The sequence below is a fragment of the Panulirus ornatus genome, chromosome 1 (genome assembly GCF_036320965.1).
Source record: "Panulirus ornatus isolate Po-2019 chromosome 1, ASM3632096v1, whole genome shotgun sequence".
Taxonomy (NCBI): Eukaryota; Metazoa; Arthropoda; class Malacostraca; order Decapoda; family Palinuridae; genus Panulirus; species Panulirus ornatus.
This window is the reverse complement of record NC_092224.1, coordinates 3,422,866-3,445,191: the sequence shown is the minus strand read 5'-3', so window position 1 is coordinate 3,445,191 and position 22,326 is coordinate 3,422,866. Positions and strand designations below refer to the sequence as shown.

Below are 22,326 nucleotides of genomic sequence, written 5' to 3'. Positions count from 1 at the left end.
TTATTTGTGGTAGAGAGGAATTCGTTGATAAAAAGAGAGAGTTTAGAAGACAATACAGAACCTTAAGGGACACTGATGCTGATGGAGCTTTAAAGGAGGAGAAGCTGATCCATTAACAATCATGAAGACAGACCGGCCTCAGAGGAAGGATGCAGGAAGCAAAGTGAGAAGGGAAGCCAAAAGAGAAGGTCTTGGAGATGAGACCCCGATGCCATACCCTGTCAAAAGCTTTGGATATATCAAGGGCAACAACAAAGGATTCCCAAAAAATCTTTCAAGAATGATGATCAGACATTATTGACACAAGAAAGAGTTTCACCATGGATCTCGCCTTATGGGAGCCGTACTGGTGATCAGAGAGAAGACTGTGAGATTTAACATGTCTATGGACATGGAAGCTTAGGTAGGATTCATAGATTTTAGTAATGGTAGTTGTCAAAGCAAGAGGACGATAGTTAGAGGAATTAGAGAGGTCTTCCTTATTAGGAATGAGAGGTACCAACGCATGCTTCCAAAAAGATGAAAAATTTCTGGTTTTAAGCAGAAGAGGAACAGACGAGCAAGTGCAGGTGCAAGTTCAGAGGCACATTCAGTACAAGAGAATGGATGCCATCAGGATAATAAGTCTTACTTATGTCGAAAGGAGAATCGTTTCTCTGACTTCGAAAAAAGACAGGGAGGGGCATAGGAAGGTGAGCAGGAACTATATACTGCTGAGGAAAGTGAGGAAGAACGATACACTGCTGAGGAAGATGAGGAGGGGCTATACACTGCTGACGAAGGTGAGGAAGGACTATACCCCGCTAAGGAAGGTGAGGGGAACTGTAAACTGTTGAGGAGGGAAAGAACTATACACTGCTGAGGACGGTTAGCAGAAACTGTATACTGCTAAGAAAGTTGAGGAGGAACTATGGGCTGCTGAGGAAAGTGAAAGAGAGCTATATATTGCTGAGGAACGTGAGAAGGAACTATACACTGTTGAGGAGGTGAGGAGGAACAATACATTGCTGAGGAAGATGGGGAGGAACTATACACTTCTGAGGAAGGTGTGGAGGATCAATACAGTGCTAAAGAAGGTGAGGAAGATCTATACAGTACTGAGGATGGTGGGGAGGAACTATACACTGCTGAAGAAGAAGAGCAAAAACTATACACTGCTGAGGAAGGTGAGAAGGAACTGAATACTGCTAAGGAAAGTGAAAAGAAACTATACGCTGCTGAGGAATGAGACCAGGAACCAAACACGACTGATGAAGGTGAGCAGGAACTACAACACTAATGAGAGAGATGGGGAGAAACTTTACACTGTTTAGATAAGTGAGGAGGAACTATATACAGTTTTTGAAGATGAGGGGGAACTATACACTGCTGAGGAAGATGATGAGGAACCATACGCTGCTGAGGAAGGTGAAGAGAAATTATACACTACTAAGGAAGGTAGAGAGGAACTGTACACCACTGAGGAAGGTGAGCAGGAACTATACATTGCTGAGAAAAGTAGGGAAGATCTATACATAAATGAGGAAGGTAAGGAGGAAATAAATACTGCTGAAGAGGGAAGATCTTTACACTGCTGAGGAAGGTGAAAATGAATTAACTACTGCTAAGAAGTACCTATGCATTTCTCAGGAAGGTGGGTGGAAACTACACACTACTGAGGAAGGTGAGCAGGAACCATACACTGCTGGGGAAGGTGGGGAGGAACTCTACACTGCTGAGGAAGTTAAGGAGAAACTATACACTGCTGAGGAAGGTGGAGAGGACCTATACACGGCTGTGGAAGGTGGGGAGCAACTATACACTGCTTAGGAAGGTATGGCGGAAATATATTCTGCTGAGAAAGGTAAGGAGAAACTATACACTATTCAGGAAGGTGGGGAAGAATTATAGTCTGCTGAGGGAGGTGGGTAGGAGCTATACCCTGCTGAGGAAAGTGGAGAACTATACACTGCTGGGGAAGGTTATGAGGACCTATACACTGTTGAAGAATGTGGGGGCTTACTATACACTGCTGAGGAAGGCGGGGAGGAACAATACACAGCTGAAGAGGTGGGGAAGATCTATACCCTTCTGAGGAAGGTGGGGAGGAACTATCATTGCTAAGGAAGTTGAGGAAGAACGATACTCTGATGACAAAGGTGGGGAAGAAGAATACACTGCTAAGGAAGATGGAGAGGAACTCTACTACAATGCTGTGGAAGATGGAGAGGAACTCTACTACAATGCTGTGGAAGATGGAGAGGAACTCTACTACAATGCTGTGGAAGATGAAGAGGAACTCTACTACAATGCTGTGGAAGATGGAGAGGAACTCTACTACAATGCTGTGGAAGATGGAGAGGAACTCTACTACAATGCTGTGGAAGATGGAGAGGAACTCTACTACAATGCTGTGGAAGATGGAGAGGAACTCTACTACAATGCTGTGGAAGATGGAGAGGAACTCTACTACAATGCTGTGGAAGATGGAGAGGAACTCTACTACAATGCTGTGGAAGATGGAGAGGAACTCTACTACAATGCTGTGGAAGATGGAGAGGAACTCTACTACAATGCTGTGGAAGATGGAGAGGAACTCTACTACAATGCTGTGGAAGATGGAGAGGAACTCTACTCAATGCTGTGGAAGATGGAGAGGAACTCTACTACAATGCTGTGGAAGATGGAGAGGAACTCTACTACAATGCTGTGGAAGATGGAGAGGAACTCTACTACAATGCTGTGGAAGATGGAGAGGAACTCTACTACAATGCTGTGGAAGATGGAGAGGAACTCTACTACAATGCTGTGGAAGATGGAGAGGAACTCTACTACAATGCTGTGGAAGGTGAATAAGAACAGGAATGTTAGGGGGAACTATACAATGGTAAGGAAGGTCAAGAGGAACTGCATACTACTGACGAAGGTGAAGAGGAACTATACACCGCTAATGAGGGTAATCAAGAACTATACACTACTGAGGAAGGTGAGGACAAGCTATGCACTACTGAGGACGGTCAGGACAAACTATGCACTGCTGAGGAAGGTGAGAAGAAACTATACACTACTGAAGATAGTGAAGGGAACTATGTACTGTTGAAGAAAGTGAGGAGGAACCGTAAACTGCTGAGGAAGGTGAAGAGGAACCAAGCACTGCTGAGGGAAGGGAGGAGGAACTAAACAATGCTGATAATGGTGAGGAGAAACTATACACTGCTGAGGAAGGTGAGAAGGAACTAAATACTGCTGAGAAAGGTGAGAAGAAACTATACACTGCTGAAGAAGGTGAGTAGGAACCATACACTGCTGAGGAAGCATAATAGGAATTATACACTGGTAAGGAAGGTGGAGAGGAACTGTAGAACACTGAGGAAGGTGACCAGGAACTATACAGTACTGAAAAAGGTGGGGAGGAACTATACGCTGCTGAGGAAAGAGAGGAGGAACTATACACTGTTAAGGAAGGTTAGCAGGAGCTATACACTACTGAGCAAGGTAAAGAGGAACTATACACTGATGAGGAAGGTGGGGAGGAGCTATACACTGATGAGGAAGGTGGGGAGGAGCTGTACACTGATGAGAAAGGTGGGGAGGAGCTATACACTGCTGAGAAGGGTGGGTAGGAACAATACACCGTTGAGAAAGGTGGGGAGGAAATATACATTGCTGGGGAAGGTTATGAGGAACTATACACTGTTCCGTAAAGTGGAGGTGGGGAGGAGCTGTTCACTGCTGAGTTAGTTGAGGAGGAACTATAAACTGCTGACAAACGTGGGGAGGAACAATATGCTACTGAGGAAGGTGAAGAGGAACTATACACTGCTTTGGAAGGTGAGCAGGAACTATACATTGCTGACAAAGGTAGGGAAGAACAATACACTGCTGAGGATGGTGGAGAGGGACTATACACTGCTGTGGAAAGTGAATAGGAACTAAGCACTGCTGTGGAATGTTACTGGGAACTATACAGTGCTGAGGAAAGTCAGTAGGAACTACAAACCACTGAAGAAGGTAAAGAGAACTGCACACTGCTGATGAAGGTAATCAGGAACTATACACTGCTGAGGAAGGTGGGCATAAATTATATACTGCTGAGGAAGGTGGGGAGAAACTATATACTGCTGAGGAAGGTGAAGACGAAGTATACATTGTTGAAGAATGTAAGCGGGAGCTATACACTGCTGAGGAAGGTGGGGAGGATCTATACATTGGTGATGAAGGTGATCAAGAACTATACACTGCTGAGGAAGGTGAGGAGGAACTATACACCGTTGAGGAAGGTAAGCAGGAACTATCCACTGCTGAGGAAGATGAGAAGAACTAATAATTGCAGAGGAAGGTGAGCAGGAACTTTACACTACTGAGGAAGGCGAGGAGGAACTATACACTGCAGAAAAAGTGAAGGGAACTATATGCTGCTGAAGAAGGTGAGGAGAAACTATAAACTGCTGAGGAAAGTGAAGAGGAACCATGCACTGCTGAGGAAAGTGAAGAGGATCTATATACTGCTGAGGAAAGTGAGCAGGAACTATAACTGCTGAGGAAGGTGAGAAGGAGCTAAATACTGCTGAGGAAGAAGAAAAGGAACTATACACCGCTGAGGAAGGTGAGCAAGAACCATACAATGCTGATGAAGGTGAGGAGGAATTATACAATTCTGAGGAAGGTGGGGAGGAACTATACACCACTGAGTAAGGTAAGCAGGAACTATACACTGCTGAGGAAGGTGAGGAGGAATTATATACTGATGAGGAGGGAAGGGAGGGTCTTTACACTGCTGAAGAATGTGGAGAGGAATTATACACTAATGAGGAAGGTGTGGAGGAGCTATACACTGCTGAGGAAGGTGGGGAGGAGCTATACACTGCTGAGGAAGGTGGGGATGAACTATACACTGCTGAGGAAGGTGAGGATGAACTATACACTGCTGAGGAAGGTGAGGATGAACTACACACTGTTAAGGAAGGTGAACAGGAACTATACGCTACTGAGGAAGGGGAGGAGGAACTATACACTGCTGATGAAGGTAGGATGGACTACAAACTGCTGAGGAGGGTGAAAAAAACTATACACCGTTGAGGAAGGTAAGCAGGAACCATATACTGCTGAGGAAGGCGAGGAGGAACTATACACTGCTGAGGAAAGTCAGGTGAACTATATACTGGTGAAGAAGGTGAGGAGGAACTCTAAACTCCTGAGGAAAGTGCGGAGGAACTATACACTGCTGAGAAAGGTAAGAAGGAACTATACACTGCTGAGGAAGGTGAGAAAGAACTAAATACTGCTGAGGAAGGTGATGAGAAAGTATTATACACTGCTGAGAAAGGTGAGCAGGAACCATACACTGCTGAGGAAGATGAGAAGAAATTATACACTATTGAGGAAGGTGGGGAGGAACTATACACCGCTGAGGAAGGTGAGGAGAATCTATACACTGCTTGAGGAAGGTAGGGAGGAGTTATACACTGCTGAGGAAGGTGAGGAGGAACTATACACTGTTGAGGAAGGTGGGGAGTTACTGTACACTGCTGAGGAAGGTAGGGAGAAACAATATACTGCTGTGGAAGGTGGGGAGGAACTATACACTGCTAAGGAAGGTGAGAAGGAACTATAAACAGCTGAGGAAGGTGGGAACGAAATATACATTGTTGAGGACGGTGGGGAGGTACTATACACTGCTGATGAAGGTAAGGAGGAATTATTCACAGCTGAGGAAGGTGGGAACGAACTATACACTGCCGAGGAAGGTGGAAAGGTACTATACACTGCTGAGGAAGGTGAGGATGAACTTACCTTTAGAGTCTCTGCCGTCTTGAGTAGAGAGGACAGCTGGTCCTGCTCGATGTTGACCTCACCCCGGTACATGTAGTCAACGAGGGCCCGCAGGTCGGCGAAGCGCGTCCCGTCCATGATAATAACTGGCTGCTGCCCCTCCGGCGACGCCTGCAGGATGCGCTCGAAGTGGGCCGAGGATGCCAGCAGCACCAGCTTGTGGACCCGAAGGACATGGCCTGCGGATGCACCCATAGTCTTAATTGTTCTGTTAAGACACTTTCGCTCATGATGAATATTTTTTCAGTGTCTGTGGTGTGTGTGTGTGTGTGTGTGTGTGTGTGTGTGTGTGTGCGTGCGTCAGCTACATAGACACACAGATATAATGTAAACAAAGGTAACAATATAATAGTCAAAATTATGTGCTCAGTAGGTGGGTCTTGGTGACAGTTCCCGAGGCCGGTTACTACATCTTCTGACTCGCAGTTACTTAAGCAACATTTGGACCTTCACTGTCCTTACCAACTTCACTGTCTTTCGCAACTCACAGTCCTTATCAACTTTATTATACTTACCAAAAGCCATTTACAAAAAAAAAACTGAATTTTTTTGCCTGCGTAAATCATACCCGTTCTTCGTCTGTTTCCTAGCACTATCTTGCTGACGCGGGAAACGGCGATCAAGTATAATAAGTTCATAACTATTCCTCAGACCTGTAGAACCGTATATGACAAGCCTTGACTCCGAGTTCAGACATTCTCCTGATGGTGAAGGAACCATGTTCTTATGACCTCTGCGTTTATAAGCTAACCACAACACAAAAATTATCTTTGCACTTTCAAAGTGACGTAATAAGACAAATAGGAATGTGATGTATGAGGGCGGAACTGCATTTCTGGTATATTTCTGTTTGACACTTTCCACTTCAGGTGGAGGTTTCCTACTCAGATATATCAACGTCTTAAAATTAACAGTTGATCATTGTGAGACATGTCGTTCACTGGTGTCAATATTGTTTCTTTTTTTCTGTGTGTACATGTAGTCCATAAATCATCTGTACAAATTCAGTTCCATTTACACAAACAGTGTAAAGATAATTTATGGTCACTGTGCAATGGAACGCCTACCCGGATGCGTGGCAACTTTCCATCGTCGAGTGCCCTCCAAAAATCTTCTTAGAAACACGTTATGACCAAGTTAGCTGTTGGAGCACAATGGCTTTGATTCATTTCCAAGCATATGTTGTTGAACTACCTCTACACCATTTCTTGTAAGAATCTGTATGGCTTTCAAAGGTTATCGCCTGAGAACTACTGGATATATATATATATATATATATATATATATATATATATATATATATATATATATATATATATATATATATATATTTCTATTTTGCTTTGTCGCTGTCTCCCTCATTAGCGAGGTAGCGCAAGGAAACAGACGAAAGAATGGCCCAACCCACCCTCAAAGACAAATATACATACCCGCGCAAATATACATACCTATACATCTCAACGTATACATATATATACACACAGATATATACATATATACACATGTATATAATTCATACTGTCTGCTTTTATTCATTCCCATCACCACCCCGCCACACATGAAATTACAACCCCCTCCCCCCCTCATGTGCGCGAGGTAGCGCTAGGAAAAGACAACAAAGGCCACATTGTTCACACTCAGTCTCTAGCTGTCATGTAATAATCAACCGAAACCATAGCTCCCTCTCCAAATCCAGGCCCCAAAGAATTTTCCATGGTTTACCCCATACGCTTTATATGCCCTGGTTCAGTCCATTGACAGCACTTCGACCCCGGTATACCACATCGTTCCAATTCACTCTATTCCTTGCACGCCTTTTACCCTCCTGCATGTTCAGGCCCCGATCACTCAAAATCCCTCCATCTTTCCACCTCCAATTTGGTCTCCCACTTCTCGTTCCCTCCACCTCTGACACATGCATCCTCTTGGTCAATCTTTCATCACTCATTCTCTCCATGTGACCAAACCAATTCAAAACACCTTCTTCTGCTCTCTCAACCACACTCGTTTTATTACCACACATCTCTCTTACCCTATCAATACTTACTCGATCAAACCACCTCATACCACACATTGTCCTCAAACATCTCATTTCCAGCACATCCACCCTCCTCCGCACAACTCCATCCATAGCCTACGCCTCGCAACAATATAACATTGTTGGAACCACTATTCCTTCAAAAATACCCATTTTTGCTTTCCGAGATAATGTTCTCGACTTCCACACATTTTTCAACGCTCCCAAAACTTTCGCCCCCTCCCCACCCTATGATTCACATCCGCTTCCATGGTTCCATCCGCTGCCAAATCCACTTCCAGATATCTAAAACACTTCACTTCCTCCAGTTTTTCTCCATTTAAACTTACCTCCCAATTGAATTGTCTCTCACCCCTACTGTACCTAATAACCTTGCTCTTATTCACATTCACTCTTAGCTTTCTTCTTTCACGCACTTTACCAAACTCAGTCACCAGCTTCTGCAGTTTCTCACACGAATCAGCCACCAGCACTGTATGATCAGCGCACAACAACTAACTCAATTCCCAAGCTCTCTCATCCACAACAGACTGCATACTTGCCCCTCTTTCCAAAACTCTTGCATTCGCCTCCCTAACAACCACATCCATAAACAAATAAAACAACCATAGAAACATCACACACCCCTGCCGCAAACCTACATTCACTGAGAACCAATCACTTTCCTCTCTTCCTACACGTACACATGCCTTACATCCTCGATAAAAACTTTTCACTGCTTCTAACAACTTGCCTCCCTCATCATATATTCTTAATACCTTCCATAGAGCATCTCTATCAACTCTATCATATGCCTTCTCCAGATCCATAAATGCTACAAAAAACTCCATTTGCTTTTCTAAGTATTTCTCACATACATTCTTCAAAGCAAAAACCTGATCCACACATCCTCTACCACTTCTGAAACCACACTGCTCTTCACCAATCTGATGCTCTGTACATGCCTTAACCCTCTCAATTAATACTCTCCCATATAATTACCCGGGAATACTCAACAAACTTATACCTCTGTAATTTGAGCACTCACTTTTATCCCCTCTGCCTTTGTACAATGACACTATGCAAGCATTCCGCCAATCCTCAGGCACCTCACCATGAGTCATAAACACATTAAATTTCCTTACCAACCAGTCAACAATACAGTAACCCCCTATTTTAATGAATTCCTCTGCAATACAATCCAAACCCGCTGCCTTGCCGACTTTCAGCTTCCGCAAAGCTTTTACTACCTCTTCTCTGTTTACCAAATCATTTTCCCTAACCCTCTCACTTTGCGCACCACCTCGATCAAAACACCCTATATCTGCCACTTTATCATCATACACATTCAACAAACCTTCAAAATACTCACTCCATCTACTTCTCACATCACCACTACTTGTTATCACCTCCCCATTAGCCCCCTTCACTGTAGTTCCCATTTGCTCCCTTGTCTTACGCACTTTATTTACCTCCTTCCAAAACATCTTTCTTCCAAAACATTTCTGGGAAATTATATGGGAGGGTATTGATTGAGAGGGTAAAGGCATGTACAGACCATCAGATTGGGGAAGAGCAGTGTGGTTTCAGAAGTGGTAGAGGATGTGTGGATCAGGTGTTTGCTTTGAAGAATGTATGCGAGAAATACTTAGAAAATCAAATGGATTTGTATGTAGCATTTATAGATCTGGAGAAGGCATATGATAGAGATGATAGAGATGCTCTGTGGAAGGTATTAAGAATACATGATGTAGGAGGCAAGTTGTTAGAAGTAGTGAAAAGTTTTTATCGAGGATGTAAGGCATGTGTACGTGTAGGAAAAGAGGAAAGTGATCGGTTCTCAATGAATGTCGGTTTGCGGCAGGGGTGTGTGATGTCTCCATGGTTGTTTAATTTGTTTATGGATGGGGTTGTTAGGGAGGTGAATGCAAGAGTTTTGGAAAGAGAGGCAAGTATGCAGTCTGTTGTGGATGAGAGAGCTTGGGAAGTGAGTCAGTTGTTGTTCGCTGATGATACAGCGCTGGTGGCTGATTCATGTGAGAAACTGCAGAAGCTGGTGACTGAGTTTGGTAAAGTGTGTGAAAGAAGAAAGTTAAGAGTAAAAGTGAATAAGAACAAGGTTATTAGGTACAGTAGGGTTGAGGGTCAAGTCAATTGGGAGGTAAGTTTGAATGGAGGAAAACTGGAGGAAGTGAAGTGTTTTAGATATCTGGGAGTGGATTTGGCAGCGGATGGAACCATGGAAGCAGAAGTGAATCATAGGGTGGGGGAGGGGGCGAAAATTCTGGGAGCCTTGAAGAATGTTTGGAAGTCGAGAACATTATCTCGGTAAGCAAAAATGGGTATGTTTGAAGGAATAGTGGTTCCAACAATGTTGTATGGTTGCGAGGCGTGGGCTCTGGATAGAGTTGTGCGCAGTAGGGTGGATGTAGTGGAAATGAGATGTTTGAGGACAATATGTGGTGTGAGATGGTTTGATCGAGTAAGTAATGTAAGGGTAAAAAAGATGTGTGGAAATAAAAAGAGTATGGTTGAGAGAGCAGAAGAGGGTCTTTTGAAATGGTTTGGGCACATGGAGAGAATGAGTGAGGAAAGATTGACCAAGAGGATATATGTGTCGGAGGTGGAGGGAACGAGGAGAAGAGGGAGACCAAATTGGAGGTGGAAAGATGGAGTGAAAAAGATTTTGTGTGATCGGGCCTGAACATGCAGGAGGGTGAAAGGAGGGCAAGGAATAGAGTGAATTGGAGCGATGTGGTATACCGGGGTTGACGTGCTGTCAGTGGATTGAATCAAGGCATGTGAAGCGTCTGGGGTAAACCATGGAAAGCTGTGTAGGTATGTATATTTGCGTGTGTGGACGTATGTATATACATGTGTATGGGGGTGGGTTGGGCCATTTCTTTCGTCTGTTTCCTTGCGCTACCTCGCAAACGCGGGAGACAGCGACAAAGCAAACAAACAAAAAAAAAATATATGTGTGTGTATGTATGTATGTATGTATGTATGTATTTATTTATCTATTTATTTATTTATGGATCTGGAGAAGGCATATGATAGAAATGATAGAGATGCTCTGTGGAAGGTATTAAGAATATATTGTGTGAGAGGCAAGTTGTTAGAAGCAGTCAAATTTTTTATCGAGGATGTAAGGCATGTGTACGAGTAGGAAGAGAGGAAAGTGATTGGTTCTCAGTGAATATTGGTTTGCGGCAGGGGTGCGTGATGTCTTCATGGCTGTTTAATTTGTTTATGGATGGGGTTGTCAGGGAGGTGAATGCAAGACCTTTGGAAAAAGGGGCAAGTATGTAGTCTGTTGTGGATGAGACAGGTTTGGACGTGAATCAGTTGTTGTTCGCTGATGATACAGTGCTGGTGGCTGATTCGGGTGAGAAACTGCAGAAGCTGGTGACTGAGTTTGGTAAAGTGTGTGAAAGAAGAAAGCTGAGAGTAAATGTGATAAGAGCAAGGTTATTAGGTAAAGTAGGGTTGAGGGACAAGTCAATTGGGAGGTAAGTTTGAATGGTAAAAAAAACTGGAGGAAGTGAAGTGTTTTAGATATCTGGGAGTGGATTTGGCATCGGACTGAACCATGGAAGCGGAAGTGAATCATAGGGTGGGGGAGGGGGCGAAAGTTCTGGGAGCGTTGAAAAATGTGTGGAAATCGAGAACGTTATCTTGAAAAGGAAAATTGGGTATGTTTGAAGGAATAGAGGTGAAAAGATGGAGTGAAAAAGATTTTGAGTGATCGGGGCCTGAACATGCAGGAGGGTGAAAAGCGTGCAAGGAATAGAGTGAATTGGAATGATGTGGTATACCGGGGTCGACGTGCTGTCAATGAATTGAACCAGGGCATGTGAAGCGTCTTGGGTAAATCATGAAAAGTTTTATGGCGCCTGGATGTGGAAAGGGAGATGAGGTTTCGTTGCATTATACATGACAGCTAGAGACTGTGAATGAATGTGGCCTTTGTTGTCTTTTCCTAGCGCTACCTTGCGCACATGCGAGGGGAGGGGGTTGTTATTTCATGTGTGGCGGGCGGCGACGGGAGTGAATAAGGGCAGACAGTATGAATTATGTTCATGTGTATATATGTATATGTCTGTGTGTGTGTGTATATATATATATATATATATATATATATATATATATATATATTTTTTTTTTTTCAAACTATTCGCCATTTCCCGCATTAGCGAGGTAGCGTTAAGAACAGAGGACTGGGCCTTTGAGGGAATACCCTCACCTGGCCCAATTCTCTGTTCCTTCTTTTGGAAAATTGAAAAAAAAACCGAGAGGGGAGGATTTCCAGCCCCCCGCTCCCTCCCCTTTTAGTCGCCTTCTACGACACGCAGGGAATACGTGGGAAGTATTCTTAATCCCCTATCCCCAGGGATATATATATATATATATATATATATATATATATATATATATATATATATATATATATATATATATATATATATATATACGATGAGATGTATAGGTATGTATATTTGCGTGTGTGGACGTATATGTATATACATGTGTATGTGGGTGGGTTGGGCCATTCTTTTGTCTGTTTCCTTGCGCTACTTCGCTAACGCGGGAGACAGCGACAAAGTATGATTAAAAGATATATAAAAAAAAAAAATATATATATATATATATTTATTTATTTATTTTATTATACTTTGTCGCTGTCTCCCGCCTTAGTGAGGTAGCGCAAGGAAACAGGTGAAAGAATGGCCCAACTCACCCACATACACATGTATATACTTAAATGCCCACACATGAATATATACATACCTATACATTTCAATGTATATATACATATATATACACAGACATATACATATATACACATGTACATATTCTTACTTGCTACCTTCATTCAATCCCGCCGCCACCCTGCCACGCATGAAATGGCACCCCCCTCCCCCCCGCATGTGCACGAGGTAGCGCTAGGAAAAGACAAAAAAGGCCACATTCGTTCACACTCAGTCTCTAGCTGTCATATATAATGCACCGAAACCACACTCCCTTTCCACATCCAGGCCCCAGAAAACTTTCCGATGGTTCACCCAAGACGTTTCACATGCCTTGGTTCAATCCATTGACAGCACGTCAACCCCGGTATACCACATCGTTCACTCTATTTCTTGCACGCCTTTCACCCTCCTGTATTTTCAGGCCCCAATCGCTTAAAATCTTTTTTATCCATCCTTCAACCTCCAGTTTGGTCTCCCACTTCTCCTCTTTCCCTCCACCTCTGACACATATGTCCTTTTTGTCAATGTTTCCTCACTCATTCTCTCCATGTGAACAAATCATTTCAGTACACCCTCTTCTGCTCTCGCAGCCACACTCTTTATTACCACACATCTCTCTTACCCTTTCATTACTTACTTGATCAAACCACCTCACACCACATATTGTCCTCAAACATCTCATTTCCAGCACATCCACCCTCCTCCACACAACCGTATCTATAACCCATGCCTCACAACCATATAACATTGTTGGAACCACAATTCCTTCAAACGTACCCATTTTTGCTCTTTGAGATAACGTTCTCGCCTTCCACACATTCTTCAACGCTCCCAGAATATATATATATATATATATATATATATATATATATATATATATATATATATATATATATATATATATATATATATATATATATATATATATATATATATATATATAAATAATGAACATATAAGAGTGGTAGAGGATATGTGATCGTTTGCTGTAAAGATTGTGTGTGAGAGACAGAAACAAGAATTTGTATGTGGCATTTATGAATCTGAAGGCGATAGGGTTGATAAAGATGCCTTGTGCAAGATCTAAAGAACATATGAGGAGGAAAGACGACTACTAGAAGGATTGAGAGGTTTATATCAAGAATGTAAGGCTTCTGTAAGAGCAGGAAAAGAGGAGAGTACGTGGTTCCAGGTGAAGGTTGATCTACGGTAAGGTGTGTAATATCACCATGTATGCTTATAGGTGGGGGTGGTAATGGAGGTAAATGCAAGGGTCTTGGAGAAAGGGGTGAGTATGCAGTCTGTAGGGTCCTAGGAGGGTCTGTGAACTGAGTCAGTTGTTGTTTGCTGTTGACCCAACACTAATGGCAGATTCAAATGCGAAACTGCAAAAGTTGGTGACTAACTGGTACAGTATGTGAAAGACGGAGTTGATAGTAACTGTGAATTAAAACAAGGTCATTAGGTTAAGCAAGGTTGAGGAACAGGTAGGATACCGTGTGATTTTGAATGAAAAAAATTGGAAAAAGTTAAGCGCTTCAGATACCTGAGAGTGGACATGACAGCAAATGGAACTATTGAAGCGGATGTAAGTCTTAGGATGGGTAAGGGGCTGAAGTTCTGGGAGTAATGAAGAATGTGTGGAAGGAGGATGAAAATATAGTAGTCCCAGCGATACTGTATGGATGCGAGGCGTAGGATATAGATGAGGATATGTGGAGGAGGGTGGATGTGTTGGAAATAAAGTAATTGAGGATAATATGAGATGTGAGGTGGTTTGATCGAGTAAGTAATAAAAACGTAGGAAAGATGTATAATAACAAAAGAATTTTAGATGAGAGAGTTGAAGAAGGTGAACTGAATGGTTTGGACATATGGAGAGTATGAGTGAGGAACGGTTGATAAAGAGGACATATGTATCAAAAGTGAAGGAAGCAAGAAGAAAAGGTTAGTGCTAATTGGATATATGTGTCGGAGGTGGAGGGAACGAGGAGAAGTGGGAGACCAAATTGGAGGTGGAAAGATGGAGTGAAAAAGATTTTGAGTGATCGGGGCCTGAACATGCAGGAGGGTGAAAGGCGGGCAAGGAATAGAGTGAATTGGATCGATGTGGTATACCGGGGTTGACGTGCTGTCAGTGGATTGAATCAGGGCATGTGAAGCGTCTGGGGTAAACCATGGAAAGTTGTGTGGGGCCTGGATGTGGAAAGGGAGCTGTGGTTTCGGGCATTATTGCATGACAGCTAGAGACTGAGTGTGAACGAATGGGGCCTTTGTTGTCTTTTCCTAGTGCTACCTCGCACACATGATGGGGGAGGGGGATGGTATTCCATGTGTGGCGAGGTGATGATGAGAATGAATAAAGGCAGACAGTGTGAATTGTGTGCATGGGTATATATGTATGTGTCTGTGTGTGTGTGTATATAGCGTGCATTGAGATGTATAGGTATGTATATTTGCGTGTGTGGACGTGTATGTATATACATAGTGTATGGGGGTGGGTTGGGCCATTTCTTTCGTCTGTATCCTTGCGCTACCTCGCAAACGCGGGAGACAGCGACAAAGCAAAATAGATAAAAAATAAATAAAATATATATATATGTATGTGTGTGTGTGTGTGTGTGTGTGTGTGTGTGTGTGTGTGTATGTGTGTGTGTGTCTGTGTGTGATAGCAATCATGATAGCGATCATGATAGCAATGATAATAATAATAGTAATTCAAAATGATAATATATTGAAGCTACCCATAAATTCTTTTACTAGAAAACCCCTAGTTTTAAGTATTATAGAAAATGAGAAGTTTAGATGGTATACTATAATTTTATGAAAGTAAAAAAAAAATGCATTTTCGATTTAACTAGATCTATTATTCTACAGCAAGCCATAACGAAAAAAATTTTTGCAAAATCATAAAATTCATAACGTAATATAGTGTATATTAGTTAAACACACCGTAAATATTGTCTTACTGCTTAAGCCCTATTGGCTCAGGTGGAAATGTTGCCGTTTGCAGAGTAGTTGCTAGATACCACTTACTCAAATAATCTTCTATTTCTTTTCTAATGCATTTCATGAGAATTATCATTAATTCCCAACAAACCGAATGCTGTAAAATCAATCAATCATTTTGAGGGTGAAGAGACTACTTTGTTTGATTTGCATTCTTTGGATGATGGAACTTTCATTTCGAAGCATGGGAGAAACAGGATCCTCCAATCAAACCCGCCCCCAATCCCTGGGTCCAACTTCACCTACCAAATGGAGATTGGTGGGGGGGGGGGGGAAGAGACGCTCACGCATGCGTTCTAGCTTTGTTTTCATGAATTATTTCCGGAGAAGGTATGTCATCGAAAAAAAAAAAAACGATGTTCACTAATGTTCTAGAAGACTATATGATTCCGAGCAAAGGATGGTGAAAGGAACTAGTAGTTTTCCCTCACATGGTGACAGTTTCTACCTACATCAGGTATACGTACGTTTCATGTGTTTTAAAACAAAAGAACAAATTCATAATTGCACATATATGCTATGACGTAGTTTACTGGAATTCAAACCACAGTGTATCGCAATACATGAATTTACGTACAACTTACAAATATTAAGGACTACACTGAAATGATTACATGAAATTATTTACTCTTAAGCTAAAGAAAAATTTCGCCTTTTTTAATGAAGAGCAATTGAAATCTTAGTGATTCCATGACAGTCTTGGAAACGAAGTGAAAGACAGAAATATGCGGCACTTGCTCCAACATGATAATGGTGGGTACCAGGCTGTACACCTAACCAGTCTGAGAGAAAAGATATCACTCGAGAAAACAATGGACAAGAAATATACCTTGAGAGTCGTGTACCATCTCTACATTCAACCCTCAGTCCACCTTACTGTGTATCTTGCACTTAGGAAGGTTTGATATAAGTGTTAAGTGAAAATCTTTGAATGCAGTGTGTGTGCACCCAGAAAACAGAAAGAGAATAAAGGACTCTTAATTGAATTCAGGCAGCCATCTGCTGAAAACATAGTTGTGTGTGTGTGTGTGTGTGTGTGTGTGTGTGTGTGTGTGTGTGTGAATACTATCTATTAATTACGAATAATGAGTTTTACACTCGTGTTGCCCCGTCTCTTAACCCGGTGGATATAGTATATGGACCATGTCTTAATTTTTTGTGTGTACACACACACACACACACACACACACACACACCAGCCAAAGCCAGGTACCAATTTATCGACCAGTCCAAGGGAAGGATGAGCACTTGGGCTGGCTATGGGCCGAATGCCGCGCACAGGAATCAAAGCCACTCAGGCCTGTATGTTTACCTGTATTTGTGTGTAATTGTCTATTAGCACAGTATAGGGAGGGAGGTGTACACTCGTGCGCCCCTCCATCTCTTTTATTTTCTTTGAAATCATACAACTCTTTAAACTTTTGTCTTTCGTTGGCATTTACAGTTTCATTACTTAGTACATTCCATTCATTCACAACTTTTGTATTGTAGAAGTGCTTCACTACAGCTTTTCTAACACATTAGGGTCTCTCGAAGAACTGTTCGCCGCTGCCATCATCAAACTGGTTTAGAAACTTAAAGGTTGTGATCAAGTCACCCTTGACTATCTTCTTATCTGTTGCGGAGAACTGTATAGGGAAATGTATGTGTAATCTGGTAAATATTCTAGAACACCTCAATGTTTTTCCGTCCTACCATCTGTATTCTTATGGTCCCACTCTCTGAACTATGGTCTCCACATTTTCAGTGCAAGTTCAACGCCAGAGACTTGGGAAACCCTAATATTTCACTTTATCCCGAGAGGTCGAAGGTTATGGCCACTATTGGGGAGTGATAATCTAGTCATCCTCGACGTGACCACAGGTCAGTCTCGGCTATCCCGATGTCATCATTGAAGGTCAAGGCCACAGATAGACCGCTCTCACGTCCCTGACGTACCTCAGAGCATCAGCATTGACTACTGTTTCATGCAGTAGTATCTGAAGGGATCATACTCCCACAGAATGAGTTTGGTAAAGTGTGTGAAAGACGAAAGTTAAGAGTAAATGTGAATAAGAGCAAGGTTATTAGGTACAGTAGGGTTGAGGGTCAAGTCAATTGGGAGCTGAGTTTGAATGGAGAAAAACTGGAGGAATTGAAGTGTTTTAGATATCTGGGAGTGGATCTGGCAGCGGATGGAACCATGGAAGCGGAAGTGGATCATAGGGTGGGGGAGGGGGCGAAAATTCTGGGAGCCTTGAAGAATGTGTGGAAGTCGAGAACATTATCTCGGAAAGCAAAATGGGTATGTTTGAAGGAATAGTGGTTCCAACAATGTTGTATGGTTGCGAGGCGTGGGCTATGGATAGAGTTGTGCGCAGGAGGATGGATGTGCTGGAAATGAGATGTTTGAGGACAATGTGTGGTGTAAGGTGGTTTGATCGAGTAAGTAACGTAAGGGTAAGAGAGATGTGTGGAAATAAAAAGAGCGTGGTTGAGAGAGCAGAAGAGGGTGTTTTGAAATGGTTTGGGCACATGGAGAGAATGAGTGAGGAAAGATTGACCAAGAGGATATATGTGTCGGAGGTGGAGGGAACGAGGAGAAGAGGGAGAACAAATTGGAGGTGGAAAGATGGAGTGAAAAAGATTTTGTGTGATCGGGGCCTGAACATGCAGAAGGGTGAAAGGAGGGCAAGGAATAGAGTGAATTGGAGCGATGTGGTATACCGGGGTTGACGTGCTGTCAGTGGATTGAATCAAGGCATGTGAAGCGTCTGGGGTAAACCATGGAAAGCTGTGTAGGTATGTATATTTGCGTGTGTGGACGTATGTATACACATGTGTATGGGGGTGGGTTGGGCCATTTCTTTCGTCTGTTTCCTTGCGCTACCTCGCAGACGCGGGAGACAGCGACAAAGCAAAAAAAAAAAAAAAAATATATATATATATATATATATATATATATATATATATATATATATATATATATATATATATATATATATATGTGTGTGTGTGTGTGTGTGTGTGTGTCTGTGTGTCGTAGAAGGCGACTAAAAGGGGAGGGAGCGGGGGGCTGGAAATCCTCCCCTCTCGTTTTTTTTTTTAATTTTCCAAAAGAAGGGACAGAGAAGGGGGCTAGGTGAGGATGTTCCCTCAGGGGCCCGGTCCTCTGTTCTTAACGCTTAACGCTGGCGCGGGAAATGGCGAATAGTTTAAAAGAAAAGAATATATATATAAATGTATATATATATATACATATCCCTGGGGATAGGGGATTAAGAATACTTCCCACGTATTCCCTGCGTGTCGTAGAAGGCGACTAAAAGGGGAGGGAGCGGGGGGCTGGAAATCCTCCCCTCTCGTTTTTTTTTTTTTTTTTTCTTTTTCCAAAAGAAGGAACAGAGGGGGCCAGGTGAGGATATTCCAAAAAAGGCCCAGTCCTCTGTTCTTAACGCTACCTCGCTAACGCGGGAAATGGCGAATAGTTTAAATATCCCTGGGGATAGGGGATTAAGAATACTTCCCACGTATTCCCTGCGTGTCGTAGAAGGCGACTAAAAGGGGAGGGAGCGGGAGGCTGGAAATCCTCCCCTCTCTTTTTTTTTTTTTTTTTTAATTTTCCAAAAGAAGGAACAGAGGGGGGCCAGGTGAGGATATTCCACAAAGGCCCAGTCCTCTGTTCTTAAACGCTACCTCGGTAATGCGGGAAATGGCGAATAGTTTAAAAGAAAGAAAAAAAAAATATATATATATATATATATATATATATATATATATATAGAGAGAGGAGAGAGAGAGAGAGAGAGAGAGAGAGAGAGAGAGAGAGAGAGAGAGAGAGAGAGAGAGAGAGAGAGAGAGAATGTTGGGGTGAAGAGAGTGGTAAGAGTAAGTGAGCTTGGGAAGGAGACTTGTGTGAGGAAGTACCAGGAGAGACTGAGTACAGAATGGAAAAAGGTGAGAACAAAGGAGGTAAGGGGAGTGGGGGAGGAATGGGATGTATTTAGGGAAGCAGTGATGGCTAGCGCAAAAGATGCTTGTGGCATGAGAAGCGTGGGAGGTGGGTTGATTAGAAAAGGTAGTGAGTGGTGGGATGAAGAAGTAAGATTATTAGTGAAAGAGAAGAGAGAGGCATTTGGACGATTTTTGCAGGGAAAAAATGCAAATGAGTGGGAGAGGTATAAAAGAAAGAGGTAGGAGGTCAAGAGAAAGGTGCAAGAGGTGAAAAAGAGGGCAAATAAGAGTTGGGGTGAGAGAGACTATCATAAAATTTTAGGGAGAATAAAAGGATGTTCTGGAAGGAGGTAAATAAAGTGCGTAAGACAAGGGAGCAAATGGGAACTTCAGTGAAGGGGGCTAATGGGGAGGTGATAACAAGTAGTGGTGATGTGAGAAGGAGATGGAGTGAGTATTTTGAAGGTTTGTTGAATGTGTTTGATGATAGAGTGGCAGATATAGGGTGTTTTGGTCGAGGTGGTGTGCAAAGTGAGAGGGTTAGGGAAAATGATTTGGTAAATAGAGAAGAGGTAGTAAAAGCTTTACGGAAGATGAAAGCCGGCAAGGCAGCAGGTTTGGATGGTATTGCAGTGGAATTTATTAAAAAAGGGGGTGATTGTATTGTTGACTGGTTGGTAAGGTTATTTAATGTATGTATGATTCATGGTGAGGTGCCTGAGGATTGGCAGAATGCTTGCATAGTGCCATTGTACAAAGGCAAAGGGGATAAGAGTGAGTGCTCAAATTAGAGGTATAAGTTTGTTGAGTATTCCTGGTAAATTATATGGGAGGGTATTGATTGAGAGGGTGAAGGCATGTACAGAGCATCAGATTGGGGAAGAGCAGTGTGGTTTCAGAAGTAGTAGAGGATGTGTGGAACAGGTGTTTGCTTTGAAGAATGTATGTGAGAAATACTTAGAAAAACAAATGGATTTGTATGTAGCATTTATGGATCTGTAGAATGCATATGATAGGGTTGATAGAGATGCTCTGTGGAAAGTTTTAAGAATATATGGTGTGGGAGGCAAGTTGTTAGAAGCAGTGAAAATTTTTTATCGAGGATGTAAGGCATGTGTACGTGTAGGAAGAGAGGAAAGTGATTAGTTCTCAGTGAATGTGGGTTCGCGGCACGGGTGTGTGATGTCTCCATGGTTGTTTAATTTGTTTATATATATATATATATATATATATATATATATATATATATATATATATATATATATATATATATATATATATATATATATATATATATATATATATATATTTTTTTTCTTTCAAACTGTTCGCCATTTCCCGCATTAGCGAGGTAGCGTTAAGAACAGAGGACAGGGCCTTTGAGGGAATACCCTCACCTGGCCCAATTCTCTGTTCCATCTTTTGGAAAATTAAAAACAAAAAACGAGAGGGGAGGATTTCCAGCCCCCCGCTCCCTCCCCTTTTAGTCGCCTTTTACAACACGCAGGGAATACGTGGGAAGTATTCTTTGTCCCCTATCCCCAGGGAAAATATATATATATATATATATATATATATATATATATATATATATATATATATATATATATATATATATATATATATATATATATATATATATATATATATATATATATATATATATATATATATATATATATATATATATATATATATATATATATATATATATATATATATATATATATATATATATATATATATATATATATATATATATATATATATATATATATATATATATATATATATATATATATATATATATATATATATATATATATATATATATATATATATATATATATATATATATATATATATATATATATATATATATATATATATATATATATATATATATATATATATATATATAGCTGTCACGTGTAATACACCGAAACCACAGCTCCCTATCCGCATCCATGCCCTACAGATCTTTCCATGGTTTACCCTAGACTCTTCGTATGCCCTGGTTCAGTGTGTGTGGTGTGTGTGTGTGTGTGTGTGTGTGTGTGTGTGTGTGTGTGTGTGTATGTGTGGTGTGTGTGTGTGTGTGTGTGTGTGTGTGTGTGTGTGTGTGTGTGTGTGTGTGTGTATGTGTGTGTGTGTGTGTGTGTGTGTGTGTGTGTGTGTGTGTGTGTGTGTGTGTGTGTGTGTGTGTGTGGTATTATTACTGCCGTAGCAATAGCTAAGTGAATGCCAAGTGTACTGGGTATGATGGTGTGGCCTTCATCCTGACTCTTCAGTGTCAAACGTACTGCTAACCTTCTCTGAAACCGACGGAGGAACTATGGGTAGCGCTCGCTCGGGTAATTACATCCCCTGCTTTAGGACGACTGTAAACTAAAGACCTGGACAATTTTGACGCTATGTGATGATTTCTCTCCTACTACTATTCTTGGTTCGGGACCACCAAAGTTAATGTTTACTTATTACGAAGACTGTATCTTGAATATAATGAATATTAAGAATGACTCGTGAAACGAGCCAAGATTCATAGAAAAGTGAAGCGTGTGTTGGGGGGATGGTCCCTTGCTGGTACGTCGCTGAAGGGGAAGAGATGTCCCCATAAGGATGAGTAGGAGGACGAGCCTCCCACTCTCCAGCACCCGTGGCGAAGAGGTCAGGTTCACATCCTCAATATGGATGTGAGCCGAGAGGGACGAGGTACACATGAGGGAAGTCCTTCTAGAGGATGAGCGTGAGCACTCACCAGATATTCTGGTTACAACGGTGAAAAGGCGAGCAGACGGACGA

The 22,326-nt window shown here is 41.9% G+C and overlaps 1 protein-coding gene across 6 annotated transcripts in view; it reads right to left on the bottom strand.

The window, feature by feature from the left end:
* The window catches only part of LOC139754067 (uncharacterized), a 243,765-nt gene that overhangs the window by 22,123 nt on the left and 199,316 nt on the right, over nt 1-22,326 (bottom strand). For all 6 annotated transcript variants that reach the window (XM_071671236.1, XM_071671394.1, XM_071671577.1 and 3 more), the window contains one exon: nt 5,773-5,990. In XM_071671236.1, the coding sequence (XP_071527337.1) occupies nt 5,773-5,990 (218 nt within the window). The remainder of the gene's footprint in view (nt 1-5,772; nt 5,991-22,326) is intronic.